Source organism: Vanacampus margaritifer, chromosome 7 (assembly GCF_051991255.1).
Source record: "Vanacampus margaritifer isolate UIUO_Vmar chromosome 7, RoL_Vmar_1.0, whole genome shotgun sequence".
In the NCBI taxonomy this organism is placed as follows: Eukaryota; Metazoa; Chordata; class Actinopteri; order Syngnathiformes; family Syngnathidae; genus Vanacampus; species Vanacampus margaritifer.
The window spans coordinates 7,769,394-7,792,906 of NC_135438.1; the positions used below are offsets into that span (position 1 = coordinate 7,769,394).

A 23,513-nucleotide genomic window follows, 5' to 3' on the forward strand; every position below is an offset into this window, starting at 1 on the left:
GTCTAATAGAAATGTAATGGACCCTCAGTATGACAGTGAGAGAGCGAGAGAGCTACTGTATTCTATTATGTTATGTGCTATTCCTGATTAAAGTGAATTATACGAGCCTTTGAAGGATGATGCCAGCATACAAACAATGCATATACAACATCCTACAGTACGTGTGTGTTGTGCGCAAAACTTGGCATCATACACTGACAGCCTGGGAGTTAAGTACTTGGCTGGCCTATTATTCATAATGAGCCCCTAAGCGATGTCCAGTTTTGTGTGTGTGTTGGTGCGCGTATTTGCATTGGGAGAGTTTGTCCAGCATGGCAGCAACCTAAATCCTACGCCAAGATAGCCATTAGGGAATCCCCTGTCCATTTAAAACTCATTAATAACCTCTCAGGGATAAAAGAAAACAACATGCATGCAGTAAAATAAACAATCCAGTGTAAGGGTGCCAAAAAGAGAACATTATTTTGAAGCCTACCTATGTAAACTATAACTGCTCTGGTCAGTGGAAGCATTCCTTCTTTAACAAAAGAAACAAGAAAAGGAAATTAAATTAATAAATCATAATATTTATATAGCCCTGAATTACAAATGAGTCTCAAGGAGCTTTACAAGTCCACATTTCACAAATATCAACAACATCTCCCGGCGTGAACGCCCTCATCCGGAAAAGGATAACTCCAATGAAACCATTGGACGGGATCAGAGATGGAGGGATCCCCTGTCCAGGAGGCAACATTAATCACATGATATGCTGTTTAGTTATTTCATCATTTATGTACAGTATTATTAATTATTTTGTCAATTAATTTATGTTTTCTTTTACTTATTATTTGATACATTTATTTGTTTCACTGCATTGAGAAGCTCTGTGAAATAATCTGTCACAGTGAGACATCAAGAGGAGGTGTGGGCGGGATCAAAGATCTCATTGGTTACGGAAGGGTTGGGCAAATTGTTATTGTAACCTTCAGTATCATTCAACCAATCAGACTCTTGATACGTACGTAATGTAGGTGTAGACATTACCGTTCAAAGGTTTGGGGCAAGTCACTGTTGAAATGTCCTTTTTTTGTATCCGATGGAAGAAAAAAAAAGGTTTTCTTTTAACTCTTTGACTGCCAGACGTTTTCAGAAAAGGGATGCCGTGGGTGCCAGCCGATTTTAAGCATTTTGACTGATCTTTCAAGGTCCATAGAAAATTATGTGTTTGGACTATGGAAACACACATACTACCAAATGAAAGATTAGACTCTCATCTTTCATCAGAAAAAAAAGTTTGTTTCTACCTTATTCCGTTTTTCAGTAATCAACAATAGAAAATGGTTAGTTTCACCTCTGTTTTGAAACAAACGTCTTTTAACGTCTTTGGCACTCCATAGGATTTTACTAAACGTTATTTAACGTTTTTGGCAGTCAAAGAGTTAAAAATAACATTTATAAATGACCACAAACTTTTTGAAGTGTAGTGTAGTTGTATATGTTTTTATTATTATTATTGATATCATTGTCAGTTTACATTGATTATGGCGGTGCCGTATGGACAAAAGCAGTATTGTTATGCCTGAAGGAAGACCACATTTCCCATGAGGACAAGCGCTTTGCATCGTTTTTTTTTTAGCTCATGCCAGCGAGCGAAATGTGGGCCAATGCTGACCTTACTGTCCTTTTATCCGGGTAGCTTCCCTTTTTCTTTTTTGTCTCCTCAGACAAAACGTTTCAGTTGTTTTGCAGCTTCTGCCAGGAAAGCAGTAATCGTGCGTCGACATTCAAGTTGACTTCCATCTTTGTAACAAACGGGTAAATGGAGACGTGACGCATGCCATAAACCAGTCAGCACATTTGTCGTTTTTTTGTGTGGTCGCGTTCCTACCATCCTCCTCAAAATTGTCTAGTGCCAGTTAAAATGATACAGACCCCCTCAAGCTATGGCAAAGGTACCACTCAACTATGTTTAATCAGAAGAGTTATGAAAATATTTTATTAAGGTCGAAAGTTCCTTAGTGCCACTTTAAGTTACCAACCAGCTCAGCTTTATGAAAAGGCTTCCCACAACTTGACTATCATTCTATATTTGATCTCTTATGCCATCTTTAGGTTGTTTGTGCCGTCGCTGCAGAGGACTGACGCCGGCCTGTATCAATGCACGGTTAGGAACAGGATGGGCGCCATAATCCATGGGAGGACAGAGGTGCAAGTGGCCTGTGAGTACGAAAAACTCTAATCGACAGTGCAAGGGGTGGCATCAGTGATATGGTACGTAACATTTCCTCTAGTTATGGGGAGGTTCTCAGGAGAAGAGCAGAGAACGACAACGAGCCAAGGCCAGGCTGCCGTCCTCAGCCCGCCTCCCTTGGCGTCCTTCCCGCAACCCTTGGTCACTTGGTATAAAGACGGACACAAGATTATTCCCAACGATCGAATGTAAGTACCTCTCAGTAAAGCTGGATACTACACACATTACGATTTTGAACATATAAACTGAATTCTAAAATGTGACGGACCTCGCACGCATCGAGGAAAAAAAAAACACTCTTACCGTGTGTGGTGTATGTCTTGTGTTTTATGATAAATAAGTTTAAATCTGTTTTAAAAGTATGGGAGGGGCAAGCATATGGTCTCTCTATATTGTGGATTTTCACTTAAAGCAGGTGGGACTGGCACACAACCCCCCCACTATAAATGTTTTTTTCACTCTATATCAAGCAACAAGTTTACCACAATTGTCAAGAATACGGTAACCTTTTCCGTTAGACATCACTTTTTCCCCACAACACATTCAGGTTGCAGCCGAAATCGATTTTGATAAAAATGTGCAGTTGGAACGTCCTCGTCGGTGAAAGATGTGTCGCGTGCCGGCATAACTAACCATTAAGATCACTAACTGCTCCCGGGCGTGCTATGGAATGAGATTGTCTGTGGCCTCTCCGTGCACGTAAATGGTCAGTCTGCTGCTTTTTAACTCCTTTTATGGCACTTCCCCAAAGCTCTACGGGGTCATTAACAAATAAACTCATTTTTATCATGTATCATTTCAACCAATAGCTTACGACGGAAGACATTTTTACGTGGTGTTATAATAGAGCAATTATTATTTCAATTATAAAGTATTATGTCCTGTTCATTTAGCTCATCATTTGATTAATTTTGAGTCTGAGCTTTCATGAAAAGAACTTGAAGCAAAGGTGAAACTGCACAAAACTTGTTTCCTCAGGTCTCAACAATAGCATTTGTTAAGACATTCAATTTGAGTGTGTATTGATTACTGCTTAATCCCCATATAGATTACTCCACTTTCACTAAAAGTCCTTGCAACACTTTGTTCAGTTTGTCTACTACAAATTACACACACTCTTATTTTTACAAGGCGCAATGATTATTATTATTTATTTTTTTTTTTTTACAGCATTCTGGCAAGTACTGAGCATTGTTAATGCCAACACTATTTGGTTTTGAAGCGCTTTTGAAAAACAACAATGGGAAATGTAGCGGGTACTCTTCTATAACAACATATGTTACCTTTGGCCTTACCCTGGATTTTTATCAATATGGAAATCTGATACAAAGACAAAAGGCTCATTTAGTTCCAGACCCCCTTGAATCAACTTTGTCATCTTACCAAGATAAACTCTAAATTTAAGAGTGCACACCTTAAGGACATGCTTGTATGCGGTGTGAAAGATCTTTAGAGCCCAGGCCTCAATTCCATCAAACACCTCCCATCCATCGCAAAGATGGTCATCGTTGACAGAATTTTCACTGAAAGTATTCCCAGAAGAGTGTAAGCTGTTATAGCAGCAAAACGTTGGACCAACTCCATATATTTTTTTGCCAATTTTCACATCCCGTAATGGACAGATGTCCACATACTAGAGTGTAAATTAAATGCAGCCTTTCCTTCAGTTCTCCCTTTGGAATACGTGTTTCATTCGACGCAATATGAAATGTGTATTTTTCAATAAATAGCTTACCAGTGAGACTGGAAATGGGGAGCTGCATTTAATACCTCATATGTTGTCAGTGAAGCACTTTGTATTTAATAGAGAGAGGAAAATGCATCACATTCCTCCTTAACCCATATGTCCTTGACAATATCCTACTCAGTTGAATAACCGTGTGAAACCTGGTCAAATGTGCTGCCAAAAAAATAGAGTGAAAGCATAACTATCGCAATGTAACTCCAAGTCAATGGCATTTTTTGGGATATCAACCTGTGCCGTTAGGAAGCCGTAATGATTGTGAATCAATTTCACCTGCTGTTGAGCAAATGACGGACAAAAGATAGCAAAGAGAGGCAATTAGAAAGACAACCCCAATTGATTCCTCGCTAGTTTTTCTCCTCTTTGTCCTCGCCAATAGCGGTAGCATTAGGTGATATCTGCAGCGCGCAGGAGTTGCTCAGGAAGTGCAGCTTCTCCAAACATCAATATGTGCAGTGGCCAGAAGTTTAGCGTAGGGTCAAGAACGTTGATTAGAGACTAGGGAGACAGACTGTAGTTGCCGGGTATTTTGCTTTTCTTCTCTCATTATCCTCACCAGTGGTGGTAACAGGCATTTTCGGCAGGTCGCAGGTGTTGCTTAGGTAATGTCCTCCAGATTTCCTGTAAGTCCAGTGGCCAAAAGGTTAGTGCGCTGTCAAGAGAAGAGATAAGTTACCAGTGTAACAGGAACGGCAGAGAGGAGTTGGAAATGTCCATTGCCTTTGAGGGGCGGCATCCAAGTCTTGGATGAGATCCCTAGAGACCATCCATCATCTCATCAGGAGAATCCCCAGATTTTGATGAGAAACCAAGAGACGTGCCATTATTTTCCGGTAGTTTCACTCTTCTAGACTCCATTACCATCACCAGTAGTGGTAGCAAGAGGTGGTTTCAGACGCCCACAGTAGTTGCTAAAGTAGTACAGCTCCAAAAGTCCATCTGTGCAGTGACCAGGAAGTTAAACAAAGTCAAGAGTGTGTTTTGAGATGTCAGGGGAAAGGTCAGTACAACAGGAACAGCAGAAAAAAAGTCAGACATAGACTTCTCTTCCCAGATTTTTGGTGAGATACCAAGAGACATGCCAGTAATGCTTGGTACTTCCACTTTTCTGCCCTCATTATCCTCAACAGCGGGTGAAGTGGTTGGTTGGAGGTGTGCAGTGGCCAAGAGGTTAGCACAGATTCTAGACTGTGGATGAGATTCCAGGGGACAGGCCGGTACAACGGGAAAGAGGGGAGTCAGAAAAAGACTTCTTTCGTGTGACACTCACTGTCTATTGACTTTGAGGGTTAGGATCCAGGTCCGGTATAAGCATGTGGAGGCTTTACACATGACTGAGCCACATTATTGGTTATCCTGAAGTCCATCCCTCCATCTTTTTTTTATGGCAGCTTTTGTCATAGGGAGAAAACACTCTGGAATTGTCTAGTCGATCACAGCAGTCAATCCAAAAAAATCCGTCCATACATTTTCTGTACCACTCTTCCTGATTAGGGTAATGGGTAAACCAGAGCCTCTTCTAGTTGATTTTGGGGGGAGGCATGGGGAGAACATGCAAACTCCAAACAGGAAGACTAGAGCTGACAGTTGGATCCAGAATCTCAGAACTGTGAGGCAGACTGGCTAACCACCATTCCACTATCCACTTTTCTGCCCCATGTTTTTTGGTTTTGGACAATTCATTTATTTGTTGAGCAGTCAATCAACCAAGAATAAATGGAAGACCTTGTCCATTCATTCAACATCCAATTGTTGTTTTGATGCGGTTGTTTAATCAACTCAGGTTGTGTGATGTTGGCAACATTTCTGGGCTCTGATTAGTTTGACACACGTGTCCGAACCTCATTTTCCTCCAACACACTCTATCCCGCTGCCTTTTCAAGCATGAGAATAATCTGGACAGAAACTTTTATTTCTTCATCTTGAAATGAAATTTCCCTGATTGGCTTGCCGCCCACACATGCACACTCACACGCTCATGAAAGCCGTTTGAAGACTCGTGCGTGGCACTTCCTTTGAACCTTCATAAGACTAATTTGCACCTTTCTTCACAGCTCCCCTCTTGTCTCGACAAGACACGTCTCCCTCTCGCCGCCCCCACCCCCCCTCGCATCTCAGCTTTTTTTTTGCCTCCAAATTATTCTTTATACCGCCACGTTCCCTCGGTGCCCTCACCTTCTCCGTCTCTTTTACGGTCATTACGGCATCGGAGAATATACTGTCGGAGAAGCCGTTAACGTCTGTTCCTCCGTGGACACATACATAAACACGATCTGTCTCCAAAGACCGATCTCACTTACATATACCTGGCCGGAAACCTCTCAGCGTGCAGTCATGCGTAGATTGTGAGCTTGCTGACTATATGTGCGCGGTTCTGTGTGTGCGTGGTGACGCTGGCCGGTCCGGCGAGACGAGGCCAGATGGTGCCTGGCGGTTGGCTATCTTGGCGTTGACCAAGCTGATGATGTTGTTTATTGAGTTTATTGATCCGTTATGCGCTCCATCTCGCTGTCTTTTCAGCCCTTGCACACAGCTTTCTGATGTCCAGGCGTCTGGATTCCAAATTCCATGCGCCCACACGTGTATAGACATAATAGAGGAATAAACAACTTACCTGTATGCGTTTTTTCATGTTGGACTAGAAGACTAATTCACCACAAATCATCTTTGAAGCCAATAACATCAGTTGATAGGAAATATCTTGTTCCAAGATCTCAATCAATCAAAATACCAATTGGTGTTGACTTTCCCGCTCTCTCTCTGTATAGGCATAGATACACCAATCCTGGCGTCAGGAGTAAATTACTGTCGTAAAGTCGGATCGAGTCGGAATATGTCAGGGGGGCGTTTTCAGCAAATTCGACATGTTGAATCGGCTTCGGGCGTTGGGGCATTTGATCACTGTGATTGGCTGTTTGCTAGTGAATCAGTGCACGGGGCAAGAAGAGGAAGTGACGAACGCGGATAAACAGTACTGATGGAAAGCCTGGACCATTTTTTTCCCGCTCGTTTTGCGCATCCTCACCCTGCTGTACGCCTTTCCATTTGAACGCACAATGTCTGTCTGGATAGAATATCGGGAAGATGACTTTGTCTCTTTGGTTCAAGATAGACCGGCATTGTATGATATTACCGTTAAAGGGTATGCCGACAAAGGTATGAAAGCCAAACTATGGCATGGCATGGGGACACCAGTGGATATCAAGCAAGCACTCTTTATTTGTATAGCACTTTTCATACAAAAAAATGCAACTCAAAGTGCAAAACAAATCCCCAACCCACCGTCCCCCACAATACTGACCCATTAAAATAAAAAAAAATAAAAATGCATAAACAAACATTCAAACAAAAGAAAACAGATGATCTAAGGCTCAGCACAGGGCAACCGGGCAACGAAAATACTATCTCCGGGAGCCCTCTGAGCCATGAAAGGGCCAAAAGCTGCGGCTGCAGACCCAACCCTAGCTAGTGCCGCTAGGAAACACTGGAAAATTAAAATTACCAGGCTAAAATAATTTTTAAGAACATAAGACCAAGCTAAAACTATAAAAAGAAAATACTAAAAGAATAAAAAGAAGAGAGAAATAATAATATAAAATGCTAAATTTTCAAAACATAAATAATAAAAGACCCAAGCATCTAAAAACAGGTAGCATATTTATATATATATATGTATATATATATGTGTATATATATATATATATGTATATATATATATATATATATGTATATATATATGTATATGTATATATATATATATATATATATATATATATGTGTATATATATATATATGTGTATATATATATATATATGTATATATATATATATATATGTATATATATATGTATATGTATATATATATATATATATATATATATATATATATGTGTATATATATATATATATATATATATATATATGTATATGTATATATATATATATATATGTATATATATATGTATATGTATATATATATATATATATGTATATGTATATATATATATATATATGTATATATATATGTATATGTATATATATATATATATATGTATATATATATATATGTATATATATATGTATATGTATATATATATATATATATATATGTATATGTATATATATATATATATATATATATATGTGTATATATATATATATATGTATATGTATATATATATATATGTATATGTATATATATATATATATATATATATATATATATAGAGAGAGAGAGAGAGAGAGCAGGTAGGTTTTACTTTTATGCTTGAGAAGTATAGCAACTGTTTGTAGTTAGTAAATATAATTACTTTTTCACGTTAGCTGGCCAACGACATGGTTAACAACACCCTCAAAACACGCTCGGTTTCCGGTTGCCTTTAGGAATAATGACTACCGCCGCCGATGGTATGGAGGGAAATTACTTCTCGTGCATGCGCTGAAGGTACGTAATAGTCGGGGTCGGTGCGGTGTTTATTTACGTGATTTTTCCACGCGAGGTGGATTGGTGTTTCTAGGCCTTATATGTACGGACGTTGAAATAAGTAACAAGCCTTTTTTGACCAAGTACAAGCTATGCTACAATTGTGACTTTTGGCTTGTCTCAACACACAGTAATTGTACTTTTATTTTAGGTCTATTTTTAATGTTTTATACAATAAAGTGCTGTTTTTCATTACAAAAAACACAAAATGCGTTTGGAAGTTGAGTGGCATTTCAATTTGATTCACAAGCTTAGTCATAGAACAAATTAATCATCAAGGGACACTTGTCCTCAAGTAAAATACAGATACCTGAAATATCTACTTAAGTACAGTAACAAAGTATTACCATACCTTATAATATCCCATCTGACGTATTAGCTCTGTTTCGGTCACAGCTGTCCGGCGCCAATCAAAACAACTTCGGGACGGCTCTGGCTGCCGACCCGCGCTGATGTATATTTTAGCGGTGACCCCCGCGGACCCGGGCGGCACCGAGCGAGCTGCTGCCTTTAATTAGCTCTGAGGCCTGTGGCAGACGGACGTGAAGTGAATGTGATGAAGAGGCGTCGGAAAAACAGAGCCAGGATGTGGAGAATTGGAAGCCTCCTGATGATTGATCAAATAAAGCCGCTGATCTATGCAGGAGCATGGTAGGAATGGACAGTGTTTTATTATTATTATTATTATTATTTTTGGCAACGTTTTTCAGTAGAGGCCATATGCTGTAAAAAAAAAAAGAATAAGTGTGTGTATGTGTGTGTTTTGACATTCATTTATTTTCATTTTTCACACACCGCTATATCGGGGGGGGAGACAATTCATTATCCTGCTTTCCATTACACACCAAAGAGGTCTGAACCCTGAACAGAAGGAATTTTCTCGGAATCTGAACATTGAGAACAGGTGCGTGTGTGTGTGTGTTACGCTGGCAAAAAAAAAAATGCAACAATTGTGGCGAGATTGGAAAGAAATATCACCTGATCCAGCCACACATCGCAAATACAACAGGCTATTTGGACGTTCCTCCAACTTTCAGTGCCACTTTCTCACGGGCAGCCACAGTAGCGGAACACTTGAAAACAGGAAATGAGTGTGGAGTTTAGGAGTTTAAGCTCTTCTCAATCCATTGTGTCTGGAACGTAATCTTTGGAGTCGCAGGGGCTTAGATAGTGTATGTGACTCTCTTCCCAATGATATGATTTGGTTACTTTAGAGATTAGAGAAACAGGCCAAGCATTTGAAGGCATATGGCTGCAAAAAAGAGCCATGTGCCAAATGTTTGCTTGCCTCTTCAGTGCTGGTGGGGTCTGCTGTTTTCATAAATCATGAATTAGGTTCTAAGATTTGGGGGCAAATCTGCAGGTACAACATTCGCTGAAAATGCAAGAGCGCACTCATACTACATCATTCGTACCACGCCAAGCTACCCTTGGCAACTGAAATGTGGAATGTCTGATGTGTGAACTATCTGAGCCGCGCTCAAGCATGGCTGGAAGACGGCGGCTTGGGCACGACACGATTGCCCAACCCAACCCAACCCGCGATTATTCGATTTTTCATTATTTTTATTTTGTCCGTCCGTCTTCTTCCGCTTATCCGGGGGTCGGGTCGCGGGGGCAGCAGCTTTAGCAGGGAAGCCCAGACTTCCCTCTCCCCAGCCACTTCAGCCAGCTCCTCCGACGGGACCCCAAGGCGTTCCCAGGACAGCCGAGAGACATAGTCTCTCCAGCGTGTCCTGGGTTTTGGACTTTTTAATATTTTAAAGTTGAAATATGTATTATATAACTATTTATTTATTTGTGGGGGGTACAGGGACTGACTGACCATTAAAATGCATGGGGTTACCCCCCCACCCCCCCCCCCCCCAAAAAAAAACTTAAAAAAACACAGATAAACGTTCAATATATGTTTACCATGAAAAATGAAGGGGAAATGGGTGACCCCAACCCCCAATCCCAAAAAAAACCATATACTTAATATAACACTTAATATTTCCATCATTAGTCAGTGAAATACGTTAGCACGACCCGGTTATTGATGACTATATTGACGAGTGAAAACCCACTTCCGCGCAATGCTTTTAGTCAGTCAACTTTTCAAATGTTCCCGTCAACCGTTAATTGTCAACAAAAAGAAGCATCCACCATCGATGGATTGACACACCGTCCTTCAATATTGACGGAATGCCCACCTCTGGACTTAATTGATCTCCAAGGATTGTTGGCGACCAATTATGGGCGTCGTCCGCCTCTAGCCCACAAAGTAAGCCGGGATCGACTCCAGCAATGAGAACAAGCAGAACAGAAAATGGATGAATTCTTTCCAAGCGACTCTTTGTTCCCCTGTTGGGGCCTGGTTCAAGGAAGAATCAACTTTTGCACTTTCTCTTATATGTCAATAAATAATGCTTTAATTGTGATGGCAAACTTTTGGCACGCGCAGAAAAATTCAATCTATAAAAGCGTGTCATTTGGCACTCGTTCCAGTTGGAATTGTTTGGCCTTGATGGACGTCTGCACTCCACTGAGTGTCAATCTCCTTCGCATCTGAATTTTACGTGATATTAAAACGGAACCAGCTTTTTTTTTGTAATAAGTGTTGGAGCAGGTATCTTTTGATCAGTTTACCACATTTTGTAAGCCCGTCTGCCTAAATCCATCTATCATGTACCTGCTGGATTTATCTGTCTGTCTCCATCTTCACCTGAAAAGCAAAGCGACAGAAGTTACGGCGGCGGAGATATATTCTACATTATCACTGTCAGACTTTTATGTCAGCATTCCCATGCAACCGCCATTATGTATCATCCTTCTTCTTTTGTTTTTAATGGACTCCTGCGTCATGCATATTTAAAGAATTAAAGCCCGAGACCAAAATCAGAGCTTCTCCAAACATTTCAAGCACATTTAGAAAGCTAATTTTACATTAATCACAAACCAGTGGCGTGCTGGCTTTTTATGCCAGCTGCGTTTCAATTAACGTAATGTCTCCTACATTAGTTCACTGCCAGAACAGCCTCTTTCCTGCAAGGCTAAAATGGCTTGTCTGACTTGTTTTGGTGAAAATGCCAATGCAGTACGTCTTCATTTGCGGGCTACTTTCCACTCGTGTGATAATGTGAGCTTTTAGTCAGGCGACGTTACAAGAATTAAAGATAAATAGAGAGAGCCTGCACACCAGTATGACTTTGTTTTTCGGTTGACATTTTGCTGTCTTTTAGAATTGATGGACCTGTCAAAATCCTTCAAACTAATGTCTGTGGTGTTTTCCCTCGATGCCACAACTTACAGAAAAACTTGGTATCATTATTTAAATTCCCAAACATGGAGATGAGGCGGGGACGAGCCCACAAACCCATCTGCATGTTTGTTTGCTCACAAGCTAGCTGATGGCTAGCAGCTCTCATTGTGGCGCGGCCATCGTCATTGAAACTCATTAAATTTGTAGGCTTGCAAGAATCTCTTGCCGACTGTTCTGAACTCCTCTTACCATGGAAGTGTCAATATGATCAGAATAAGGCTGACGGTTGCGTGGATGAAAATTGAGGGATGTTCGATGCCACTATTTTTATTTTTTTTTATACCGAGTACTAATACCTCTTGTGCTTTTGTTTAAAATGTCATTGAACCCGATGACAATCTTTCTTTCTGACGCAGATGAGGATTGACAGATGTGTCAAACTGTCACAGTATAGCGGCAACTACTGCCAAGGAGGACTTACGTGATGTCAGATTTTCTTTGCCATAGGTATCGATGGGTGGTATCGGCAACCTGCATGTATACCCGATAACTAAAAATCTGTTGCGGTTGCGTGGATGAAAATTGAGGGATGTTCGATGCCACTATTTTTTTTTTTTTATACCGAGTACTAATACCTCTTGTGCTTTTGTTTAAAATGTCATTGAACCCGATGACAATCTTTCTTTCTGACGCAGATGAGGATTGACAGATGTGTCAAACTGTCACAGTATAGCCAAGGAGGACTTACGTGATGCCAGATTTTCTTTGCCTTAGGTATCGATGGGTGGTATCGGCAACCTGCATGTATACCCGATAACTAAAAATCTAAATAAGGCCAGTCTCAGCCTGAAACAATACCTGGTATCAGTACTGGCTGATGAAATCTGATGTACGAAATACGATTAATCAACAATCAATTGCACTCAATTGTCAAATAATCGGTTAAAATGCCCGTGGCTAATACAGTAGAAGCCAAATTGCTTTTGGATGTCTGCCTCATCTTGATGATTTTATAGTATACCCTCACCATTCACTTCACTCTCCTCCCTCTTCTTTCTCCATCTTTTTCCTCTATAATTGAATGACTCCCATTGCTCCCCTAATGCGGTGCCAAAGACCTGAATAAACGCTCTCTATTGTAAACTTGCCCATTTCCACTTTTTTTTTTATTATCCCTTTCATCTTTTAAATAGATGTTTATTTTTCCACCCTTGCCCCGTTATCACCCCCCCCCATTCTATCTCGCTTCTAAAATAACTGTCGATAAATCCCTCCCGTCCTCCATAATTCTCTTGGTTTTGCAATATGACCTAAATATAGTCACCTTAATTGTGCCTATTATGTGGCCTCCCGCTGACACGCCAGAGGAGAAAACAATGTTGCCTTTGTGACACTTGAGATGGATGCGTGCTTTGGGGCAGGGGACTCATGCAGCTGAAACAATGGATAACAACAGTCAAGGGCCTTGTGATTATGATGCATGTTTGCCTTCCAAATGCACAAACCTAATTTTTATGAATTATTTTTCACCTGCTGTCTGAGCTGCCATTGCCATCATTTGGAAATACAGCCCTGTGCCAAAGGACATTTTTAAGCTATTTTGGGGGATGTGATTTCCCCCTTGCTGGCATTAGGGAAGTGCTCTTGAGCAAGACTTCCGATTCCCGCAACTGATCTGCTACTGATCTTCTTTGCATTCTTTAGGACCGTCAGAGTGGATTAAAACTCCAACTGTCATTAAAGCCCGTCGTCTTTAATACTGAGCACAGAAGCCGTTGATCCAACACTTTAATCATATGAGAGACTGTTTACGCTTCTTTCAATGCTGCTGTTTTGATCAGCATCAGCGTTCAAAAAAGGCTCAGCAGGTTGTAGTTAGTATTGTGAACGTGAACGATGAGTCTCTGAACTCAGATAATTACGCTGCCTTGATTCCCTTGATTGAAAAAATAGAAAAGGGTTTTCATTTCTTATCGCAGGAGTGCCCAAACCTTTTCCTCTGAGGGCCACATACGGAAAAATGGAAGGATACAATCGTTCAATTGCCATTTTGAAATTTGTTGACTTCAATTTAGAAAGCACAAAATCAGTCAATCTCGAAAGATTTTAGGCTGGTCCAATGCACTGTTGCAAACTAGAAAATATCTCTACATTCAGAACCAAAACAGGAGCAATCTGTCGTAAACCTGACCATTTTCAAAGCAGTCATTTTGGAAGCATTCATGTAATATATGTTCACAATTCGGACCTTTGGCCACAAAGCAGAAAGTGGAGGAAAACATTTTTGCTTGAAAACGTGAACATTTATTCAGCACAGTGTTATGAAAAGAAATGTTACTCATTTACTTAAAAGTTCCATCTCATTGTATTTTGAAATGCTCTAGAGTAAACAAAACACATTTATTAGTAGCAAATCTAATTTGGAGTACATCCCGCGGGCCGCTTAAAGATGCATGTTGGGCCACAAACGGCCCCCGGACCATAGTTTGGGTACCCCTATTTCATTCATGTATTTTTGTTAATTGCATGTAAAGTGTACATTTATTATACCGATAATGAATTTCAATATATCGTTAAATGCAACAAAGACTTTTTGTGTATGCCCACAAGTTTCCAAAACGTCTGGTCTAATTCGTAGGTCGCTACACTTAATCCACTTTGAAAATACTTTCTTTCAGCGATTTGTTCCCCTTTTGTACCTTATTTTTCATAAATTTTGCAGTAAAAGAAAATCAGATGACTTGTTAAATTTTTAATATCACCGCTGTTAGTGCATGGAGGGGACGGGACGGGCTGTGGGGGAGGAGCGACATGTGGCAAAGTCAGGAGTGGAACAAGGGGTTGCTTTAATTGCATTTTCAAGTAATATTATTCATTGTCTGGGTGGAGTGTGGAGGAATTGCACGATGGAGACGGCACTTTAGGGCCGGCGCTCACACAATGAATATTCATGCTTTACAATGCCGGAAGCAATTTGTTGTTGCTCAGTGTTGATGCTTTTTCTTGGGCCAGCCCTTGGACCATATGAAAACGTGGTGGCAAGCGATGTGGGGAAAAAAGATCCATCCGTTTTATTTTTCGAAGCGCTTGGCCTGATTGGGGTCGCGGGTCAAATGGGAACTCTCGCAGCTGATTTTGGTACACCTTGGATTGCTCGCAAGTCAATCACATATAGTCGGAACTCGGTCAATTTATCGAGGTTGATGTATTGTACTGTAACAATTCAAGACAAAATGTAATTTTCTTTTCAAGTAAAAAAAAATAAAAATGAGATCAAGAATGCTGTTAGGTTAGCAACAGTTACACTGTTAACAATATGCTTTTATTTTGAAAGTGTAGCCTACTTAGCAATCCTGTTGCTACCAGATTTGTTATTGTCTAGGGCTGAAAGATTATTAAAAATTATCATATTGCTATCCCTCCTCCATTAATATTGCAATTGTGACTGTATATGTGATTAAAAGGTGCAACGATTAATCAGCAACTAATTATCAAATTAATTAATAAATATGTTGATAATTAACTCATTCACTGCCATTGACGCCTATATACGTAAAAAATTAATTGGAACTATTTCTGTTAATTTAACATTTTTTGCCCACTTTTGTTAACAAGGGTATGAAAACCTAGATTTTTTTTTATTGGACATTTAGAACAGATATAAAATTTGTGATTAATTGTGAGTTAACTAGTGAAGTCATGCGATTAATTACGATTAAAAAAATCAATCACCCGACGCCACAAATTTTTAATAATGTTTTCTTTAAAAAAGAAAAAAGATTAAAAAAAAAAAAAAGAAAAAAATATATTTTAAGATAATCTTTTCAACAAAAAAAAAAAGATTTAAAGAAGAAAAGATAATTAAAAATTAGGGGTGTCCGGCGATTAAAATTTGTCATCGTAATTAATCGCATGACTTCATTAGTTAACTCACATTTTATATCTGTTCTAAATATACAATAAAACAATCTAGGTTTTCATACTCTTGTTGACTAAAATTGTCTTGTTAAAAGTGGAAAAAAAATGTTAAACTAATAAAAAAATGTTTAAATGAATTTTTGACGTATATCGGCGTCAATGGCAGTGAATGAGTTAATTGTTTAGGAACCTTGTTTAACTTAAAATTGTTCAAATCCCCACTATTTCAGCCTCTCAAGTTTAACAGTAAAAATTCGCGGATTTCATGAAAGCAGACAGAATCCGACATTTGCAAACATCTGCTTTTACTTTAGAAAACATTGAGCAACAATTTTGCCGATTTTCTGACGGATTTCATGGACTGAACTGGGAACTGAATCATAATCACTTTATGTTTGTGCATTTTCTGCACTGTGAATGTCAAATCATGTCCTATTTTTGACAACAACAAAACAAAACAAAATCTGATTACTCAACCGAAAAAAGCCTGAAGGACGGCTGCATCTCATTGGCATAAAGCCTCAGTCTGCAAGTTAGTGAAGGAAAAAATGTTTCAAATGGAGCTTAACGTGAAGGTAAAAGACATTTTCTGAAGCCAGACAGTCAAGAGATTCTGGGTTTGAATCTTGACGTTGGCCTATCCTGTGTAGAGTTGGCGCCATTTTGTGCTCTCGCCAGTAAGCATCTGATGGATACATGCAAGACGCTTACGTCCCATGTGACTGCGTTCCAAATATTTATTGTCACGCAGCGGAGGGGAAACAAAACTTTTCTTGAAAGCAGGAAGTGCTGAGACAATTGACTCTGAGGCTGTACTTAATGATGCTCCCCGATGACTGGAGCTTACTGCCTCGTGCGGTCTAGGGACCCTCAGCTGGAAGGAGAGCGGAAGAGCGGGAACAAAAGAAGCCCTTAAATGCCGTGAGACTGACTTGTGACAACCGTTTCCAAATCCAGTAAAACTTCAAGTTCGAACGCTGAGTGTTCTGGGATGCTGGGCAACATTTTTTAAACAATTTTCCCATAGGAAATAATAGAAATTGAAACAATATTTTTTTGCTATAATAGTCTTTTTTAAATGGAATGAAATAAATGTAATCTTTAAAAAATAAATGAAGGCAGGAAACTTTTAAACGTGTGAGGCCGTGGAGATTTGCTTGCTCCGTTTGATTGGCCAAATGGAACATCACAACTCGCTTTGGATTGGTCATGTGACAGCGCCCAAGGAGGAAGTCTCTCGCCAAAAAGACATCTCACAATGATTGTTGGGTGCCCTCAAGTGGTATGCAAATGAATCACTGCTCAAGCACACATTTGCATTTAATTTTTAAGTCGCATGTTTTTAAAACTTTTATGTAGGCACAACTTAATCTGTATTTACTATTAATGCGTACAACATTTTAATTAAATCTCTATTCAGTTTTTCCTAAAATCTTAAATTCCATCCATCATCTAAAGCTTATCCGGGGTTGGGTCGCGGGGGCAGCAGCTTTAGCAGGGAAGCCCATACTTCCCTCTCCCCAGCCACTTCAGCCAGCTCCTCCGACGGGATCACCTGGCGTTCCCAGGCCAGCCGAGAGACGTAGTCTCTCCAGGGTGTCCTGGGTCGTCCACGGGGCCTCCCGCTGGTGGGACATGCCCGGAACACCTCCCCAGGGAGGCGTCCAGGAGGCATCCGAACCAGATGCCCGAGTCACCTCAACTGGTTCTTCTCAACGCGGAGTAAAATCTTAACTTAAAAGTGAAAATACAATTTTGCCATTGTTCCTGTAAAATTGTATTTTTCTTCTCCTTATTTTGATTTTGTCATAAATTACGAATGTTTTTCATGTAATAAATATATAATGACTTTATTGTAGCACGTTTGAACAATGGTAGCCTTAAGCGCTTGGACTTGCAGCCAAAATCCACACTCGCTATTTGTTTACTGTTTAAGGTGCAAATCTTAAAGCAAGCAAGAGTGGGCTACTTTTTACGTCATTGTCCCCCCCACCCCCCCAAAAAAAAAAAAAAATTTGGATTATGATGGTAAATGGAGTGCACTTTATCTACACCACATGTTGTCCAAAGCACTTTACCATGCCTCATATTCACTTTTTTTGAAAATATATCAGAGTGTATCATGACTGTATGCGGCCGACTCACTAAAGCAGCTGCATCAAACTTACAGAAAGATTTTTCTTTTTAATTTACCTAAACCTCCAGAATCCCTCGCATTGGACCGGCCACCAACAGAACCCAGTGTGTGTGTGTTTTTTACTTTTGGTAAAGTTCTACATCCAACCGTGCGCTATCGTAGCAGCTAGCTAGCGCTAAGCTCACCCGCAAGGGTTCGTCTCCCTGGTCCAACTTCCAAAATTGCAAACATGCTAGGACGGCGCTAGAAGCTAACAGCCAAGTCACGGAAATGGCGTTGATGCACATGACAACGTGCGGCGCACACATACGCAATACTAAACATTTCTGTGACACTTGACGCTGTCAGTAAGGTGGGGCTTTAGGACCCAGATGCGGGACGGCAGAGCAAGGAGGCAGAGATGCAGTCCAAAAAAGAGGTAACAAAAGCTAACTTCAAAGTGCAAAATAAGCGGAACTAACAAAACATGAAGCTAAACATGGCAAAACAACTTAGGCAAAACCAACAGCATGACATGGATCCTGATAAGGCAAAAAGGTCAGCGTGACGCGGCGAATGACTTACGACAGTGGCAACAATGAACCGACACAGACAGGGGGGAGACAACCGACTAAATACACCAACACTAATGACATAACAAGACACACCTGGCTGAGGGCACTGGTTGGATGACACATGAGGGTAATGGGGAAAGGTGGACACAATCAGGGATCAGGGTTGACAAAGACACCAAACAAGGAAGGGCAAGTGACCTGAAACGAGAGGAGTCAGACTTTTCACAATAAAACAGGAAATGACAAGACAAGGGGAAAACAGAAGCTAAACATGAGAGGGAGTAAACAAGACTGAAAATAAACATGACAGACGCTATGATTCATTCTCACTCGAATCAGAAAACTCCGATCCGGCATTCGCTTATTTATAACTCACATCTCATTTGAAGTCTCTACTAATTTCATTTGCATTCCTGCGTTGGTAGATCGACACGTTGATCATAACGAGCCCTATTAGGTCACCCTTTGCTCTTAATGGGGCCCCAATACGAAACATGCCGATGTAAAAAAAACAAAAAACATATGCTAATGCAAGGTGTAAACACGCCGCTCCGACAATAACATCCTCCCGTCTGCGCCGAGACGCAACACAATAGCGGGCTCGTTTATGAATAATGCTAATTCGTTTACCCTCGTTTTCAAAAAGACAAGATCCGTTTTGCTGTCATAAACACTCCAAAGTTGGAAAGGTTTGCAAACAGACTAATCTTTTTTTCTAATGAAAATTAAAACGGCAAGACAGCTTTTTTTTTTTTTGTCTGCATGTGTTTAAGTGGAATCCTGCTTTAATGATTTTGCTCCAATTTTGCGTCTGCCTGCCACGGGGGCAGCTGCTCCTGTCTTGAGTCCATCACTCAAAACCGGCCAGAGAAATGTGCGCGTGTCCATTTTCCGACGCGTGTGGTTATTAATTCTTAGCATGTTTGTCTCGTCTTCCGCTTCCTCCATTGCTCTCCATCTCGTCTTTGCTCATTTGACTTTGCCTGCACCCTACATCATCTCAAAAATCATTACGGCCCCATTAAGGCCCGGAACAACACCTACAAACGCGCGTGTGTGTGTGTGTGCGTGCGCGCATGTGACCGCGTGTGCATGCGTCACCTGTCTGAAGTCATTAAATATTCCAAAGACACAACCCCTCTTTTAATTATCCACTAATCACACTTTTAATTACCTGCCACGCTCGCATCTATCACACACTCTCTTGTCTCTTCGCGCGCACGCACGCACGCACGCGCGCGCACGCACGCACGTACGCACGTATCATAGGAGAGAGTTCTTAACCTATCGACGCAACAGAGAACGCCAGAGAGCAATCGACTGCGCGCGAGCGAGGCAGGCGGCGGCAAGTGACTGATGAAAATGCGCTTTTAGTACGAAGGCTGGTTAGCGCACGAAGGACGACGGTAATAAAACAATCAACAAATTATTCGGTGAACGAAGGCGATGCAAACACATCTGTTCAGGAAAGCGCCTCTGCCGATGACTCTCCTGTTATGACATTGTGGAAGGTCCTCAAACAGATAAGATTATTATTAACGTAAACGGAAAAGACAAATGTTTCCCGCTTTTTTTTTTTTTTTTAACTAACTGAAAGGACATTTTACATGTGTAAAACTAAAACTATTTATAGTGATAGCGAAAATATCCTTAGTTTTCGTTTTTGTCAATTAATGTCATAAATGATCCTTTCTGGGTTTATTTTAAATGTTTTTATTTCGGTATTACGATTCGGCCGTGCAGAAGAAGGAAGATTGCACAATCATTTGACAATTGACATTTACTTTACTTTTATCCACTTTTTTTCACGGCCCATACTGATTATTAGTAGACAAGCAGGCCGATAACCGATATTTCAAGCCGATATTCATTTGCAGTAAAAGAGAAAATATTGGCGTCAAAATTAAATAAATAAATAAATCATTTTTCTTTCCTTTTTTAAAAATGTAAAGAATAGACAGCTTTGTTTAAAATTTATAACAAAACTTGCAGGGAGCTTCCAGGGTTATCAGCATGTGTTAAGTTAAATTGCAAATTAAGCAAGTAAAAAGTTCTCTAAAGTTTTCTACTATAAATAGTGTTCCAAAATTTCAACATAATTTCCTAATTTTATTTTTTATTTATTTTTTAATATTTAAAAATAAAAAGTGTAGGGAGTTCCCAGCATCAGCCTCATCTTTTATTAAGTGGAAATTTAAATAAATCCATAAATAAAAAGTTCCGCGTATCTCATTGAGCGACAAAATAATGTCGCTAATGTGGCTAATTTGGGGTTTCCGTCAGGGTTCGTAAAAGGCTTCAAAAGATCTTTGCAGACACTGAAAAATTGTCTGAAGATTTAAATTGTCTGAAGATTTAAATTTAAATAAATCCATAAATCAAAAGTTCCGCGTATCTCATTGAGCGACAAAATAATGTCGCTAATGTGGCTAATTTGGGGTATTGAGCGACAAAATAATGTCGCTAATGTGGCTAATTTGGGGTTTCCGTCAGGGTTCGTAAAAGGCTTCAAAAGATCTTTGCAGACACTGAAAAATTGTCTGAAGATTTAAATTTAAATAAAGCCATAAATAAAAAGTTCCGCGTATCTCATTGAGCGACAAAATAATGTCGCTAATGTGGCTAATTTGGGGTTTCCGTCAGGGTTCGTAAAAAGCTTCAAAAGATCTTTGCAGATACTGAAAAATTGTCTGAAGATGTTCCAAATGTCTTTGCGACAAGTAAAAACTGTATGTGAACATCTTCCAAATTTGCTACGTTCGCAACCGCTTAGTGAGATATACCAGCTTTATCGGCCTTCAGATTTGTAAATAGGCTGATGCCGATGTTTGCCAAAATGCCAAATATCGGCACTGATAATCAGCCCAGTCGATAATCGGTCCATCCCTATTTATTACGCAATACTTAGTGTTTTTGCTTGTTTCTTTGTTTGTTTATCTTGCACTTGACTAATAAGAATTCCCGTCGCACACAGTCAACGGGTTCTATTAAAATATTTTTAAACATTATAATGATAAGAATTCAAATAACAAGCGCCAATATTCTCCGCTTAAGAATGTTGCGGCTGAATAAGCAGCAAACAAAATTAACGTGAAATGATATAAGAAAGGGTGTAAAAGTACAAATAAAGGAGAAAGTTATTATATATTTGTGAGTTTATAATCATTCAATTCTTATGTGAACAGAGCATTTCTTTCCATATATGGATGTAACAGAAAGTAGAGTCATGCTAAATACACATTGTCATTTTTGGAAAACCAATAGATAGTTGCCATGTTTTTGTTTCAGGCGACTGGTTTTATGATGTAACATCATATTGTTCGATTGTTTTTCTTTTTCTTTTTTTTTCATACTGTACAGTGCATGGTCCAAAATCTCATGAGCAGAGACCAGGATCAATAAGTAAAGGTCATACATTTATTCTGTTGACTTTATAATTTTTGACAATGTTTATGTGGCCCCTGGTCTTGTTTTTCTAGTTGGAAAGCTTTTTGCCTCCATTTTTTCTGATGCAGTGTTTTCCTTCACTTTTCTCATCCGATAATTACGGCGAGCGGAAACACACAACCCCTGACATAGCACACGAAAGACACGCTGACACTGGCTTGCCTGAGTGGGTGGAGTTCCAAGCTCAGGTTGTTTATACGGCGCAGGTGGCGCACGTGATTTAAGGGTGTAGCGGTGATCTTTTTTTTTTCAGACGAAAATTAAAACGAAATCTCAAATAGATGCCATTCATTGAGAGGACAACTAACATCGACTGACAATTTCACCAATGACTGAAATGAACGTTAAAACAGCACCGTGACGAAAATTCACACAATCCAATCAGGAGGAATGAAACACGGGCGGGAGAAAAGAACCAATCAGAAACAGCTGCAAGATCAATCTCAAGCAATGATGCACTTTTTTATTTCGGTGAAAACTAACTATTGTCAGTTTAACATGTTTCATTGAAACAATGAATAAAGACACTGTTGTATCAAATGTGTCGTGCGTGTTAATTTACAGTTACAAATAGGTGTGTTATAATTTTCAGTATAAAAGATGGAAATCATCATCTTAACTGTCAATTTAGTCGATTAAAATTGTTCTTTTTTTTTCATTGTCTAAAATTGCTCTTTATTTTTGTTGACTAAAATTGGATTAAAACTAAAATACAACCAGATGACAAAAAATTAAAAATTTTAATTATAAACTATAAAACTAAATTAAAATTGGTGTCAAAATTAACACTGGGGAGTAGTTGTCACCACACTCAAAAGAAAAGTAACTGGTCAGTGCAGTGACTTTCAACTTTCAACCAAGATAGCATTTAGCAGCATTTAGAGTTTCGCACAGAGAAACGAAAATATTGCATTCCATGCGAACACGGATTGCACCGTTATTCAGGTAAAAAAAAGCCTTCTTAGACCTTCAGACCAGTTTACAGTGCATTTTGTTTGCAATCCAATGCGTAAATGTATGAAGGCTATCTCAAGGAAGGACGCCGCGCAACACTCTTTCATTTCAACCCTTTCATTGTGATGTTTTTCGAGAACCCTAACGGGCGTACTCTACCTTGGTCCAGTGTGTGTCATTGTTTGCTGCATGTTCCGCTTCTTAGTTGTTATCATGTCCTTGTTTTTGTCACACTGTGTAGCTCGTTCAGTCAAAACAAACTTCCCAAAAGTTACCGCGAGCATCCGACTGTGCATTTGTACCGAACGATCGGGTCATTTGAACGATGTATCGACTTGAAAATGTAGCTGCGGGCTTTTTTTTCCCCCCTCTCCTTGGAGTGTGTGCCCGTGTGGGTGTGAGGTTACCGAGTAATGTAGATGAAAATGTTTTCGCCTCCAGGCAGAATGCTTGTTTCCGTTGCATTGATTTGCGATTAGCGCGGTGGCGAGTGTATCACTTAAAAACTCTTGTTGTTGGAGAAGACGCCTGGGTACGAACAACGCTGCGAGGTTTGGGCGTTCGTAATAAAGCTGAGGCATTGTTCTCGCGGCGTACTTTTATTGCTGAGTCATCATTGCTATGGAGCGATGGAAATTGTGTCGTTGTCGTCACTACGATGTATTTATGTTTTGTTCGGTCTGAAGTTATGACCTTCAGGTAGATGATGCGGACAAAATATTACGTAAACAAGGACTGACATTGGAAGAAACCGCATATATTATATATATTTAACCTAATTCTGGTTACTTAATTCTGTCTGT

General features: G+C 39.8%; 1 protein-coding gene across 2 annotated transcripts in view; it reads left to right on the forward strand.

Annotated features, from left to right (window-relative positions):
- Positions 1 to 23,513, forward strand: part of sdk1b (sidekick cell adhesion molecule 1b) — a 278,501-nt gene that overhangs the window by 95,568 nt on the left and 159,420 nt on the right. For both annotated transcript variants that reach the window (XM_077570575.1, XM_077570574.1), the window contains 2 exons: positions 2,095 to 2,201; positions 2,274 to 2,421. In XM_077570575.1, the coding sequence (XP_077426701.1) occupies positions 2,095 to 2,201; positions 2,274 to 2,421 (255 nt within the window). The remainder of the gene's footprint in view (positions 1 to 2,094; positions 2,202 to 2,273; positions 2,422 to 23,513) is intronic.